This window comes from Arachis ipaensis, chromosome B6, assembly GCF_059453495.1.
Source record: "Arachis ipaensis isolate K30076 ecotype BB chromosome B6, ASM5945349v1, whole genome shotgun sequence".
Classification (NCBI taxonomy): Eukaryota; Viridiplantae; Streptophyta; class Magnoliopsida; order Fabales; family Fabaceae; genus Arachis; species Arachis ipaensis.
The window spans coordinates 20,743,808-20,759,838 of record NC_142441.1 but is presented as its reverse complement, the minus strand read 5'-3'; the positions used below and the strand labels follow the sequence as shown (position 1 = coordinate 20,759,838).

The 16,031-nt window shown below is 43.5% G+C and overlaps 1 protein-coding gene and 1 pseudogene across 1 annotated transcript; one reads left to right on the top strand and one right to left on the bottom strand.

The window, feature by feature from the left end:
• Positions 1–4,851: 4,851 nt before the first annotated feature.
• On the top strand, positions 4,852–5,916 carry LOC107646627 (uncharacterized). The gene has a single exon (XM_016350803.1). It carries the CDS (start codon positions 4,852–4,854, stop codon positions 5,914–5,916), a length of 1,065 nt encoding a protein of 354 aa, XP_016206289.1.
• Positions 5,917–14,308: 8,392 nt separating this feature from the next.
• Positions 14,309–14,833, bottom strand: LOC148554831 (uncharacterized; annotated as a pseudogene).
• Between the last annotated feature and the right edge of the window lie 1,198 nt (positions 14,834–16,031).

Sequence of the window (16,031 nt, the reverse complement as noted above, 5' to 3'; positions counted from 1 at the left end):
GGTGGAGTGTCTTCTCTCGTTGGTTGGAGGAAGAGGAAATTAGGAGTTGGGGGAGGGAGGCGTGGTATGTGTCTTTGTTAGGGGAGGAGAATATCACGTTAGGTTGGTTATTTTTTTCGGCATCAAAACAACTCCGTTTTAAGGAAAATAAAAAAACTGGAACCTTTAAAAACCTGGCCCATTTGTTAGTTAACTATCGGTTTGGCCAATTTTTTTATCGATTTTTTCAAGATAGTTTTAGAGGGAACCAGACTGGTCAGATGACTGGTTCCCAGTTAACCCAGTTGAACAGGTCATTTCGGTTCAGTTTTTAGAACTTTGGTAAAAATTAATAGTTTGTATTAGAAGCATTTCTTAGCGTTTGTTTCTGAAAATAAGATAAGACAAGACACTGAGAACAAAACATAGCACTCAGAATTTAGTATTCTTATATTCTATTGGGTGATAAAGTAGAACAAATTATAAAAATTTAATTTATTTTTATTTTTTTCATTCAAAAATTTAAAAAGAGAAATATAATAATAAAAGGTGTAATTATAAAAAATTAATAAGAATAATAAAAAAATAAAAAATAAATTGTGTCTCTTTTTAATGTCTTTATGTCTTTCTTATCAAGATGAATATAAAATGCATTAATTCAATATCTCTGAATACAATATCTATTTATATCTCATCTATTAAATATAATTTTGTATCTCTATATTTTTATCTAATATCCTATCCCTATAAGTAAACACGATCTTATTGGATTTTTACATAAAATACCGTTTCATGTAGGCGTCTCTCTGTTACTATGCAAAAAAAAAAATATAAAATACTATCGTGATAAAATGATGGCACTTCAATATATAATTAAAAAATATGACATTTTGATTAAAGTCTTTAAACTGTTACGGTCTGGCCCAAACTGCTAGCGGGCCGGCCCGACCCGAGTACCATCCGACCCGGACGGTCGAGTAGGAGACGCTCTGTCGCCGACCCGGACACGCGTCCCTGACAGCTACGCTACAGCTGTGAGGAGAGAGCATCAGGGAAGGTGGACCTGTCCTTGATGGGCCCACCTCTGACATGGTATATATAGGGAAGGTCCTGACCTTCTCCCAAGGTACGTGACATACCATTCAATTTCTACTCGCTTGCACACTTCACTGACTTGAGCGTCGGAGTGTCTTTGGAGGTGACACCCCCCTACTACATTCGAAGAACTCGGGACCTCACCTACCCTTAGCCCGAAGACGTGCGACCAGACGACTTCCCCCTCTTCGATCAGGATATTAACCCAACCCGTCCGGTATCCGACCTACCGAACATTGGCGCCGTCTGTGGGAAGTAGTCGCCTGGATGGACGTTGTATTGGGCCCTGGAGACAGAGGCCGCGAGACCGAGCACAGAGGGGAACCTTCCACGATTTCTCCCCGACCACGCACGAGGTCCCCTCCGAGACGTACCACCCGATCTCTCAAAAGATGCCCTTTCGGGGGAACTGGCGACAACCACGCCAGAATAATGCAGGAACTACGCCACAGGACGCAAGACTTGAAACGCCGACTAGCAGAACGGGAACACGACCAGCACACCCCAGAGCAAAGCCACTCTCGCTCCCACTCAAGGAGCCACTCCAGATGCACAGCCAACCCTCAGGCTGAATCCGAGAGCGCCGGGGAAAGAGGACGCGCGAGAAGACGCCACGACCCCCTCATCTACGCCAGGCACGAGAGGCGGCGCACCACGGATCGCAACCACGAGGAGACTCGTCAGGAGGACAACGAAGGGAGAACAGCGAGAACGCGGGGACCCGTGATAATGGGAGCGACCCCATTTCATCGTTCCATCCTCGAGGTTCGACTGCTAAAATATTTTGACAAGCCAACGGACATGAGGTATGACGGAACGCAAGACCCGCTGGAATACCTCACGGCCTTTGAAGCCAGGATGAACCTGGAGGGAGTGGGAGACGAGGTAAGGTGCCACGCTTTCTCGGTCACCCTAACGGGACCTACAATACGGTGGTTCAACAACCTCCTGCAGGGCTCAGTGACCAGCTTTGCGGATATCAACCACACCTTCCTAGCCCAATTCATGACTAGAATTGCAAAGGAAAAACACCCAATCAGCCTGCTTGGAGTGGCCCAACGGCCTGGAGAGCTGACCAGGAAATACCTAGATCGATTCAACGATGAATGCCTGGAAATAGACGGGCTGACGGACTCGGTTGCAAGCTTGTGCCTAACAAACGGGCTCCTGAATGAGGATTTCAGAAAGCACCTCACCACGAAGCCGGTGTGGACCATGCAGGAGATCCAATGTATAGCCAAGGAGTACATCAACGACGAAGAAGTTAGCCAAGTCGTGGCCGCCAACAAACGGAAGCCCTCTTACAATCAAGACCGGCACCGCAGGAGCAGAGAAGATCAAAAGGAACACGCCAGGGACGGCGGTCCGAGCAAGGCACCCAGACCGTTTCCTCGTGTCGGGAAGTTCACCAATTACACTCCCCTCACCGCATCAATCATGGAAGTTTATCAACAAATCGCCAAAAAGGGGATCTTGTCGAAGCCCCGACCACTAAAGGAACGAACAGGGGGAAACCGAAGCCTCTACGGTGACTATCACAAGGGCTACGGGCACAAGACACAGGACTGCTTCGACCTGAAGGACGCATTAGAACAAGCGATCAGGGATGGAAAGCTAGCTGAATTCTCCCATCTCATTAGAGAGCCGAGACGACGGAATCGCGACCAGGACGGCGAAGACAGGACACGGGCAGCAAAGCGACGCCAAGAACCGGAGGACGACGACCGAGGCCTCACGATAGTGAACGTGGTAACAGCTAGGAATGCAGCACCTAGGTCAAGGTCGGCACATAGGAAAGACGCCAAAGTTCTGGCGGTCTTCTCGTCCTATGCACGAAGCACGAGGAAGCACCCGTCCATTTCATTCGGCCCGGAGGATTAATGGTTCGAAGAAATCAGAGAAAGCCCTCCCATGGTCATAACGGCCAGAGTAGGAACTGGTCTCGTCAAGCGAATCCTTGTAGATACGGGGGCAGACTCGAACATCATATTCCGCAACGTGTTCGACGCTTTAGGCCTAAGGGACGCCGACCTACAGACTCACCAGCACGGCGTCGTAGGGCTCGGCAACCATTTCATCAAGCCGGATGGCCTGATCACCCTGCCGATCTCATTGGGACAGGGCCAGGGGAGAAGAACGATAATGGCAGAGTTCGTGATCCTACGAGACTCCACCGCCTACAACATCATCCTGGGGAGAAAGACCATCAACGACCTAGAAGGAGTCATCAGCACAAGGATGTTGGTAATGAAGTTCATAACAGAAGAGGGGTCAGTAGGATCTGTGAGGGGAGACCTGGAAACGGCAGTCGCTTGCGACAATGCCAATCTCTCATTAAGAAAGAAATCCAGGGAAGCGTCGGGGGTATTTCTCGCCGACTTGGATGCCAGAATTGACGACAAACCCAGGCCCGAACCAGAGGGGGACTTGGAAAAGTTTAGGGTCGGGAACACGGAGGAAAAGTTCACGTTCGTAAATAGGAACCTCCCCCATGAATTAAAAGAGCCCTTGATGGAAATGATTAGAGCCAATGGCGATTTGTTTGCCTGGACACCTGCCGATATCTCGGGGATAGATCCCGGACTCATGTCACACCGCCTAGCCATCGGGCCGGAAGCCAAACTAGTGGCTCAAAAGAGAAGAAATATGTCCCAAGAAAGGACAGAGGAAGTGGCCAGACAAACGGCCAGCCTCCTCGAAGAAGGGTTTATCCGGGAACTGGACTACTCTACCTGGCTGTCAAATGTGGTCCTGGTAAAAAAGCACAATGGGAGGTGGAGGATGTGTGTAGACTACTCTGATCTCAACAAGGCATGTCCCAAGGACTGCTATCCCCTCCCCAACATTGATGCACTCGTTGACGCGGCCGCGGGGTACCGGTATCTGAGCTTCATGGATGCCTACTCTGGCTATAACCAGATACCGATGCACCGGCCGGATGAGGATAAAACGGCGTTCATAACGCCAGGAGGGACCTACTGCTACAAAGTGATGCCCTTCGGCCTGAAAAACGCGGGGGCGACATACCAGAGGCTGATGAACAAAATATTCAGCGGTCTTATCGGCAAAATGGTGGCAGTCTACGTGGACGATATCCTTGCAAAAACCACCCGACCCGAAGACTTCCTAAGTGACTTGGAAAATGTGTTCACATCCCTCCGACAACACGGCATGAGGCTCAACCCGCTTAAGTGTGCCTTTGCCATGGAGGCCGGAAAGTTCCTGGGGTTCATGATAACCCAAAGGGGAGTGGAAGCCAACCCCGAAAAGTGCCAAGCGATACTCCAGATGAGAAGTCCGGGTTGCATCAAAGACATTCAGCGGCTGGCGGGAAGGCTCACCGCGTAGTCCCGATTCCTCGGTGCATCGGCAGCAAAGGCCTTACCCTTCTTCAACCTAATGAAGAAGGGAATAACGCTTGAATGGACTCCTGCGTGCGAAGAGGCATTCAACCACTTCAAAGAAATCCTAGCAGCACCCCCTGTACTCGGGAAGCCCAAAGCCGGAGAACCACTCTACCTATACCTAGCCATAACAGAAGCAGCGCTTGCAGCGGTGCTGGTGCGAGAAGAAGGAAAGGCCCAGCAACCGATCTACTTCTTGAGTAGAGCACTGCAAGGGGCAGAACTTAGGTACAGCAAACTGGAGAAACTGGCACTAGCGCTCTTGACCTCTTCCCGCAGGCTACGACAATACTTCTAGGGTCATCAGGTGGTCGTAAGAACGGACAAGGGGATCCGTCAGGTGATCCAAAAACCTGATTTGGCAGGGAGGATGATGACATGGGCCATCGAGCTATCCCTATATGATCTGAGCTATGAACCCCGACACGCGATTAAGGCTCAAGCAATGGTGGACTTCCTAGTGGAAGTAACCGGAACCGAGGACACGGGCACACGGTGGAGGCTCCATGTAGACGGAGCTTCCAACCAGACGTCCGGAGGTGCCGGGATCATCCTAGAAAGCCCGGCCGGAGTTATTTACAAACAATCGGTTAAGTTCGACTTTCCCGTATCGAACAACCAAGCAGAATACGAAGCCCTTCTGGGGGGCTTGGTTCTAGCTCGGGAAGTCGGGGCCACGAGGTTGGAAATATGCAGCGACTCGCAGGTCGTCACCGCGCAAGTAAATGGAAGCTACCAAGCCAGAGACTCGCTGCTGCAAAAATACCTGGAAAGGGTCAAAGAGCTGGGCAAACAATTTGAGGAGGTCACGGTCCAACACGTCCCAAGGAAAAGGAACACACGAGCAGACCTCCTATCCAAGCTGGCAAGCACGAAACCTGGAACCGGCAACCGCTCCCTCATTCAAGGCATCACGAAAGAGCCTGCAGTCGCTCTACACCTGACCAAGACGAGCCCCTCCTGGATGGACCCCATCACTGATTTCTTGAAAAACGGCAAACTCCCTAGGGATGGGAAGGAAGCCAAAGCGTTGAGAAGGGAGGCTGCCAAGTACACGGTCATACAGGACCAACTATTCAAAAAGGGACTCAGCCAACCTTTACTGAAGTGCCTACACCCCGACCAGACGGACTACGTGCTCAGAGAAGTCCATGAGGGATGCTATGGCCACCATATCGGGGGCAAGGCCCTAGCAAGGAAGCTCATCCGAGCTGGATATTACTGGCCGTCAATGATGAATGACTCCAGAGAATTCGTGAAAAAATGCACCAAGTGTCAACAGAACGCCAACTTCCACAGGGCGCCAGCTTCTGAGCTAAGCCTGCTGACGTCCTCCCGACCTTTCGCACAATGGGGAGTCGACCTCTTGGGGCCCTTCCCGGTTGGCCCAGGACAAGTCAAGTACCTCATAGTTGCCGTCGACTACTACACCAAATGAATAGAGGCTGAATCGCTGGCCAGCATATCCTCATCCAATTATAGAAAGTTCATGTGGAGGCAAGTGATAACTCGGTTCGGCATCCCAGAAATCGTCATTTCGGATAATGGGACACAGTTCACCGACAAGAAATTTGCAGAGTTTCTCACCAACCTGGGGATAAAACAGAAATTCTCCTCGGTTGAACATCCTCAGACAAATGGACAAGTGGAGTCCACAAATAAAGTCATCTTGCAAGGCCTCAAGAAGCGCTTGGATAGCAAAAAAGGCGCATGGGCCGACGAGCTCGCCTCGGTCCTCTGGTCCTACCGAACAACCGAGCAAAGCTCCACAGGGGAAACCCCCTTTCGCCTAACATACGGGGTTGACGCGGTAATACCTGTGGAGATTGGCGAACCGAGCCTGCAACTACTTCTGGCGGGAGTAGAAGAAGCGGTGGAGAAAGACCTGGTGGACGAGGCCAGAGAGATGGCCCACTTGTTGGAGGTAGCACTGAAACAAAGAATAGCCCTACGATACAATACCAAGGTCCTCAGAAGGGAGTTTGAGGAGAGAGACCTCGTCCTGCGACGAAACGACGTCGGGCCACCAACCCCAGGAGAAGGAAAGCTGGCGGCAAACTGGGAAGGTCCCTACAGAATCAAAGAAGTGCTTGGCAAAAGCGCCTACAAACTGGAGAGACTCGACGGCAAAAAAATCCCGAGAACATGGAATGCAGGTAACCTGAGGAGATTCTATTCGTAGCTTGGGTACACCGGTTAAGCGGCCTGACGATCTAGATAACCTTTTAATTTCCAGTGATTTACTTTTATTAAGCACCTACTATGTTTATAAACCTGTTTAGCTGACGATTAATGTTTACTTGTCTAAATTCTCCCATCTACCATTCCCCAATATGTATCCCACGCCATCGCGTTCTTCAACGGAAACCTGGGATTGATCACCCCGGGAGCCAATCGAATCATAGCCATAACAAACGGCCGCGATAATAAGACCAAAACGGTTTTAACCAAGTTACCAACATAAACGGCAAGACGGACACAAGCAATAAGTCCACACCGAAAAAACGGTAACAAAACAAAAGTACTACTAAACAGGATAAGGGCGATAATTATAAGCCGACCAGGCGACCACTTAAGTATAACAAAAGAAAACGGTCTCAACAAGTGTTCTACAAATCCACATAAAAGCAAGTTACAAGAGTTCACTTTCGGGGCATGTCAACAATCTTGCCATCCTGAATTGTTTTGAAGACCCCAATAGCCAAACGTGTCGAAGTCTGGGACCACGATCTTCACCTGGGCTTTGAGAGCCTCTTCGATCATAAAGATCGCATTCTTTCCCTACTCCCTGACCGCCCTATGTTTCCTTTTCAGCTCTTCGACCTCATCTCGCGCAGCCTCAGCCGACGAGATGGCCGCGTCACGCTCCTTCTCCATAGCGACCACCCGACCTTGCGCGGCGTTAAGCTGGCTCTCTAGAGTCATCTCCCTCTCGGTTAAACGGGAGACGGTGGCATCGGAGACTTTCATTTTTTCCTTAAAAGACGCAGCCTTCTCCTCAGCATCCTTGCGCCCCTTCTCGGCGGCAGACAGTTGTTCTTGAAGCGTTTCAACCTGGGCCTTGAATTCGTTGTTGGCCTGGGCAGCAGTATCGAGCTTCCTTCGCAACGCCTGCATGCCCGACAACTCAAACTCGGCCTTCCGAGCTATCACCGCTCCGCGGAGAAGAGTGCGGTACATCCACCTCGCCTACCCCGCAAGTTCAGTACTGAGAAAGTGATCCTCCGTACCGGGAATCAGCTGATTGTCAATAAAGGCCCCAGCGTCGAAATTTCTCTCCATAACAGTGAGAGTTCCTTCCGGGCTGGAGGATGCCCTTTGCCTCTTAGGGGGTAGGGACGAGCTTCAGATCATCATATTCCCGAAGGGTAGAGGATGACTGCCCAATGCCGGCCGTCTCCTCGTGAATAGGGGAAGACTGCATCCCGGCAAAATTCTTGTCGGAAATCTCGGTGTCCTGAGGCGAAGGTACATCTTGATCCTTCTTCCCCTCGGTAGGGTCTTCCGGCTTCCCGGCAACCTTCTCGTCGGCCTTCTCCTCGTCGCTATCCTCCAAGAAGGTCTTGACCAAACTTTTGAGCCCGGTTACCGAAGCAGACATCTCCACTACAACAGAAAAACAAACACGTCAGTCGTGAAGTCGGCGATAACAAATTAAAAGATAAACAACACAAAGGTAAGACAAAACAGCTCACAAATATAATTCCTGGCGACCTCCCGTTCACCCATAAGGAGGTGGGGGTTTACGGTTCTTTCCAAAGACCGCCCACAACACTTCAGCAATTCACTTATTTACGGCAGACATCCCCTTATAGGTCACCTTAATGAATGTGTTGGACCCCGCCCCGAAGCTCCAATACGTCGGGATGAGGCGTTCCCCCTCCAACGACAACCAAAAGGGATGGCGACCTTTGACGGGACGAACCTTGAAATACTTGTCCTTAAACCCATGATAAGAGTCCTCGAACAAGCCAAATATCCTCCGACCCTGAGCAGATCGGAAAGATAAGAACCCTTTCCTCGCTTTCCCCTCCTTGGAAGGGTTGGTAAGGTTGAAGAAAAAGAGAAAGACGTCCACAGACACCAGCAGCTCGAGATATTCACACACCATCTCGAAACAGCGGATAGAAGCCCAACTATTTGGATGAAGCTGCGACGGCAACACGGAAATCCGATTAAGAAGCGCCATCTGGAAGTCGGAGAACGGTATGCGAACGCCCACCTGGGTGAACATGGCTTTGTAAAACCAAATCCAGTCGGCAACCCGGGGGGAGTGGAAATTGATCTCATACAGCCGTTCGTTGGGGGCAGGAACGAAGACGTCATAATTAGCCTCCTCGTCTGTCCCCCCACAGAGATACTCGGCTTGCCGGAACTCCGTCAACTCTTCCTCGTTCATCTGATTTGGCGAGTCCTCACATCCTTAGTCACCCAGGCGTAGGGATCGTAATTCGCAGCCGAAGGAGAAGCCCGGAAAATGATGCGAGGCATACCTACAGTGGGGGTACCACTCCGTTAGTCTATGAGGTCGGGAGTCCAAAAAAAGCCCAGAAACTATATTCATCCTATTCAGCAGTTAAGATCAAGCATGGCTAAAAGTCACCCATCACGCAAGCTACCTAAAAACCTACCCTAGAATGGTACCCCTCCCCTAACGCATCTACTTGACACTAATGAGCCATCCACCAACAAGAATCAGGTAAAATAGCAAGAATACGGAGCAAATGCAAGCAACAAACATACAACGATGAAGCAGAAAAGAGAAAGGATCAAGGATTACCTGAATTGGTTGCGAAAACTGAAAGGAAGAAGGAAAGATGCACGAGGATGCTAGGATGACGCTCTGAGATTTTTTGAGTAAAAAAGAGGGAGATAGCAGGGAGATAGTAGGAGCAAGAGTGAAAAGAGAAAAATCAAAGCAAAACTGTTTAAAACTGCCACCCAGGAAGCGCGAAAGACCTGGGGGCGAAATAGTCTTTGCACACAGGGTTTTCCAGCCCATTATGAGCATTAAATACCCCGCGCGAAGAACGAGGCGACAAGCGGTCGTTCCAACAACGAACAGACACGCGCGCAAGAGGCACGTCCTCCCCACGGACGGCCGACCTGGCGACAACGCACGAAAGGAGAGATGACACGCCATCAACGATCCTCACGGTCGTTACCGCCGCGTCGGGGGCACTGTTACGGCCTGGCCCAAACTGCTAGCGGGCCGGCCCGACCCGAGTACCATCCGACCCGGACGGTCGGGTAGGAGATGCTCTGTCGCCGACCCGAACACGCGTCCCTGACAGCTACGCTACAGCTGTGAGGAGAGAGCATCAGGGAAGGTGGGCCTGTCCTTGATGGGCCCACCTCTGACATGGTATATATAGGGAAGGTCCTGCCCTTCCCCCAAGGTACGTGACATACCACTTAATTTCTACTCGCCTGCATACTTCACTGACTTGAACGTCGGAGTGTCTTTGCAGGTGACACCCCCTACTACATTCGAAGAACTCGAGACCTCGCCTACCCTCAGCCCGAAGACGTGCGACCAGACGACTTTCCCCTCTTCGATCAGGATATCAACCCAGCCCGTCCGGTATCCGACCTACCGAACAGGTATATTGAAAAAAAACATTTTCTTATACAAAGTATTTTTAAATTTAAATTTTAAAGTACAAAAATGGTATAGACGGATCCTATTTCATACTAATATATATTAAAGTTTTAGTTCTTTTAAAAGAATAAAGAACAAGTTTTAGATCTTTTAATCATAAAAATTCAAATATGATAGACTATATCCTTCTTAAAAGTTTAAATTTTAAATAAGAAATTAAAACATATCTATGAAATACGAATATTTTACTAAGTTGTTATGTTTGTGTGTCGGATATATTTTCGATACGATATTTATTGATATTCGTCCGATACGTATGTCTGCTGTGTCCAATTGTGTCTTAATAAAAAATAAAAAAAAAAATTTCTCCGAACATGTTTGGACATATTTAAATACCATCATGTGTCAACGTGTTCAATCTTATTCTTAATATATATTCTTAAAATAAATTTAGAAATAATATATATTATTATTTATTAAAACAAAAATATGTTAAATATTTTATATAATTAAAATAAAACAATAAAAATAATTAAAAAATTAATTTATATTTTAATATTAATAAAATATCAAAATATTATTACAATTTATTTAAAAAATATTTTATATTTTATATATATAAATATTTCTATATTTTATAAAATTTTAAAATTCGTGTATTAACATATTTTATATCGAATCGTGTCCCGTATTTTTGTTAATATCTATACATCATATCATAACAAAATACAAATATATTTGTTTGGATTTGACTTGATGGCTTGAGTATAATTTTTCATTTTCCAAGAATGCATTGTGCTTAATTAAATACGCATTAGATAAGTGATATGATCGAATCTTGATCCAGACACAAACAATTTAAGGAATAGTATCATACAGACATAGTACTTCACCAGTTGTATGTCCAAATATCTAGTTATCAAAACAATTACTTTCGATTATTAAATCCAAGATATAATTTGTCCGTTCTTTTTGGCAGTTCAAGCACTAGCAGTTATGACAAGCATAATAATTCAATAAAGATATGTATGTAGAGCCGAAAAGTAATACTAATCTTTTCTCAATCAGTATCAACGCATTTCTTAAAATTATTTTATTTATTTTAAATTTTAAATATTAAATTATTAATCTTAATTTTAAATTTTAAATTATAAATTTTATGTTAAAATAAATTATTTTATAATTTAAATTATTCATATTAAACTATTAAAAGTATATATTAAAAATATACTCTATTCTTATATATTTTGTGGAAATTTATTTTTTTTAATTTTCTTTTTGATAACTAAGAACTTGATGTCTACATGTTTTGATTTTATCGAGCTCTTATTGTTAATAGAATATAGTACTATTGATCTATTGTCACAAAATATTTTTAATGGCTTTTCAACGTCATCTACTATACAAAGTTCAGTGACAAAGTTTTGCAACCATATACCATGTTTAGATACCTCAAAGCAAGCAATGTACTCTGCCTCCATTTATTGAGCAAGTTACAAGAGTCTGTTTGTTAGACTTCCATGCAATAACTCCTCCAGCTAGCATGAAAACACAGCTTGAAGTAGAGCGTCTACTATCTTGGCATCTCGCAAAATCAGAATCAGAGTACCCAATGATCTTCAAATTTTCTAATATCTGATAAGTAAGTATGTAATCATTTGTTCTCTTCAAATAATGCATTACGTGTTTAACAGCTATCCAATAATTCATGCCAAGATTTCTCAAAGTATCTACCCAACATTCCCACTATGAATAATATATCGGGACGTGTGCAGTCTTGAGCATACATTAAGCTCCCTAGTGTTGATGCATACTGTTTATCATGCATTGCTGTCCTCTTAAGATTATTTTTGGGACATTGCTTGAGACTGAACTTGTCTCATTTAGCTACGGGTGTGTCCATTGGTTTACAGCTTTTCATGCCATATCTTTTGATATAGTTCTTTTGTGATAATCCAAGAATACCTTGAGAGCAATCTCTTGGTATCTCGATTCCTAATACAAAAGAGGCATCACCAAGATCTTTCATTTCAAATTTGTACGATAAAAATTTTTTAGTTTCATGCAACAATCCTATATCATTACTGGCAAGTAGAATGTCATCAACATGTAAGACAAAAAATATGTATTTACTCCCACTGAAGTTGCGGTATATACATTCATCTATAATATTTACCTCAAAATCATACAAGGTAGTGACTTAATAAAACTTATGATATCATTGATGGGAAGCTTGTTTGAGACCATAGATGGATTTCTTTAACTTACAAACAATAGATTTTGAATCACCTGATACAAATTTTTTTTTGTTGTACCATATACATCGTTTTATCAATGTCATCATTAAGAAACACTGTCTCTACATCCATCTAATGTAGCTCCAAGTCAAAATAAGTTGCTAGTGTCATTATGGTTCTAAAAGAGTCTCGATGATACCGAAAAAAAAAAGTCTCTTTATAGTCTATGTCTTCCTTTTGAGTAAAGCCTTTAGCAACTAGACAAGTTTTATACCTCTCGACATTACCCTTAGAATCATTTTTTATTTTAAATATCCATTTATAACACATTGGTTTCACACCTTCAGGTAATTCTACAAGATCCCAAACGTCATTTTCTTTCATAAACTTTACTCCCTTCTTTCATGACATCGATCCACTTTTCAGAGTTTGAATTTTGCATGGCTTAAAGAAAATTGATTGGGTCATTTTCTGTCAAACCAATGCCTTCCTCATATTCTTGGAGATAGACTACATATTCATCCAAAATTACACTTCTCCTTTCTCTGTTGGATCTCCTTAGCAACATTTCTTGAGGTTGTTGAGTCTGCTGTATGGGTTGGAGTTAAGGAGGATTCTCATTATTTTTCTGTATTGTAGTAGTATCTATCATAGAATTTTCATTGTGCTCTGGTACTATAACTGCATCTTGAACAATAATAGGTATAAAACCTGATCATTGTCAATTACAAAATTTTCATAAAAAATAATATTCCTATTATTTTCTTCCCCTCAAACTCAACAATCTTAAGAAATTTCGCATTTTCCATTTTAAAAATAGACCTTGATGCATGATTGTAAAACTTGTACTCCCATAAACGCTTAGTGCAACAAACAAAATAGCAACTAATTGTTCTTGAGTCTAGTTTTCTTTCATGCGGTCTATAAGGTCATGCCTCAGCTGGACATCCCCAAATGTGTAAATACTTTATATGGGGCCTTTTTCCAGTTCAAATTTCATAAAGGGTTTTGTTAATTGCTTTGTTTGGCACCCTATTAAGGATGTACACTGTGGTTTTTAAGGCTTCTCCCCAGAGTGATTCAGGAAAGAAAAAATACTAATCATACTTCTCACCATGTCCTTAAGGGTTTGGTTCCTTCGCTCTGCAACACCATTCATGTTAGATTTGCCTGACATGGTGTATTGTGGAACAATACCATACTCCTCTAGGAAAAGCACAAATGGCCTGGGACCTTGCTCACTTGAACCATCATATCTTCCATAGTATTCACCACCACGATCAGATTTGACAACTTTAATTTTTTTTCCAAGTTGAAGTTCAACTTCAGCTTTGAAAGACTTGAAAACATCCAAAATTTGGGACTTTTCATGAATTAAATATAGATACCTATAATGAGAGTAATCATTTATGAATTTAATAAAATACCGTTGTCCATTCCAAGAGACAATAAGGAATGGGCCACATATATCAGTATGTATTAGTTCTAAGATATCTTTAACTCTCTAGACACCTAATTTTCTTTCGTTTGTCCTTTATTCCTTTATGCACTCAATGCAGACTTCAAAATCGGCCAAATTTAGGGGTCCAAGAATTTCATCCGATATGAGCCTCTGAATTCTCTACTCAGAGATATGACATAGGCGTTTGTGCCATAACGGTGCCAAATTCTCATTTAGTTTTTGTTTTGTACATGTTTGTAGTATTTCATTATTATAGGAATTCAAATCAAGCCTATATAGATTATCCATCAAATTACTAGAGCAAATATTATTCGAATTATAAAAGAGACTGGCTTTATTATTTTCGAACGAACAAAAATAACTTGATTTGTCCAAATGAGAAATAAAAACTAAATTCCGTTTAAACGATGGTACATAAAATGTCTCAAACAAATCCAAGTAAAATCCACTCGTGGAACATAATTTAAAGGTTCCTATAGCTTCGACTGCAATTATATTGTCATCTACCACATAGATGTATCTTTCAGCGTCACTTGGCGGTCGGCTCCGTATGCAACCCCTTCTTTGTACGCCAGGCGGCATATTTGGTATAATCCTTCTTCATGTGTTCCACCTTCTTACAAAAGAAACAAGTTGAAGCTTGATCCTGTTTCTTACTCTTTTTCTGCTGAGAAGGTGCATCCGCAGCAGTATCACGCTTTGTTTTATACTGAAAAGATGAAATCATATGAGCACATTCAGTCTTATCTCGATGTAGCCTTTCTTCTTCTTATACACAATGAGATATAAGCTCATTTAGGGACCAAGTGTCCTTTAGAGTGTTATGACTCACTTTGAATTGCCCAAAGTATGCAAGAAGAGAGATCAAAATTAAATGCATGAGTAAATTCTCATACAACTCTAACTTTAGTACTTTTAATTTTGAAGTAGGATGAGACATTTTCATAATGTACTCCTTTATGTTCTCTTTACCTTTATACCTCATGGAAACAAGTTTGCTCAAAAGATTACTTATCTCTGCCTTTTCATTCTTAGCAAAGAATTTTTTTAACATCTTTTAGGAACATTTTAGCATCTTTATCCTCAGTAATTGAGTCCCAAAATGCCTCAGGAATTGAGCGTTTCATAATCATGATGCTCATTCGATTGGATTTCTCCCACTTCTCTATTTTAACCTCATTAGAATTTTCTAGAGTGGAAGTGGGTTTCTCCTCTCGAAGAGTTATATCCAGATCCATACAACTGAAGATAATCTCCACAGTATCCTACCAAACCTTAAAGTTTGTACCATTCAGTATAGGAATACTGCTAACTTGTGCATAAATATTGGTAGTTGAAGTCATAATAACTAGATTAGAACAAAAAACATGCATCAAACATTAGTTAAATAATAGAAAAAGTACATATTGAGATATCTAGAACAACATTAATTTTCCCAAGTTGCTCCCCCCACCCGCGAGGACGTCGTCGTCTTCAACACCACAGTACAACCTCGCCGCTGTTGCTTCTCACGAAGGTCGACGCCGCCGATGTTGGTTCTCACGGAGGTTGACATCGCCGTGGGAGTCCTTCTCGTCTGAAGGCGTCAACGACGCATCGCTATCTCCAGGCTGCAACAGCAACCGCCTCTGTGTCCACGCTGCCCCACCGCATCTCATCTCTGACCGTCGCACGCCGCTCTCTGCAATCATCCCGGTGTTCTCCAATTGGTTAGTATATTGTTAGGATTTTAAGTATCAGTAAATGTTTTGAGTTTGTTTCAGGGTTCATATTCTTGGTATTCGTGGTTCTTATGTGATGCTCTTCTGATTTTTGTTGGATTAATAGATTTTTCGTTGATTTTAATTGTTGGATATTTCTTTTGGGATAATTTGATATAATTTCCTTGTAACTTTTTTATGAATTACAGTTCACTGAGCTCCTTTAGTTCATGCTTGTCTTAATGGGAATATAATGGTGTATATTGATTTTAAGGCCGAATTTTGATTTTGGACTTTCATGTCATGTAATTTCATTTAATTTTCGTTTGTCACTATGTGTTTGTTACTTGGTTATATGTATGTTTGGTGTAACTTTGCTACTTTTAGCTATATGCTATGATGAGTATATTAGCTTTTTATTGGTTATATGCTACAATGAAAACACCATAGAATTAAATTTATCAAAAGTCCATCATTACTAAATACTAATTCACTATGATGAGATGTTAAATTAGTCATGAATGGCTAGTCTTTGTTTATAACTATGGTGAA

Coding starts and splice junctions, on each gene's coding strand:
- LOC107646627 (XM_016350803.1), top strand. CDS start 4,852: ATGACATGGGCCATCGAGCTATCCCTATATGATCTGAGCTATGAACCC.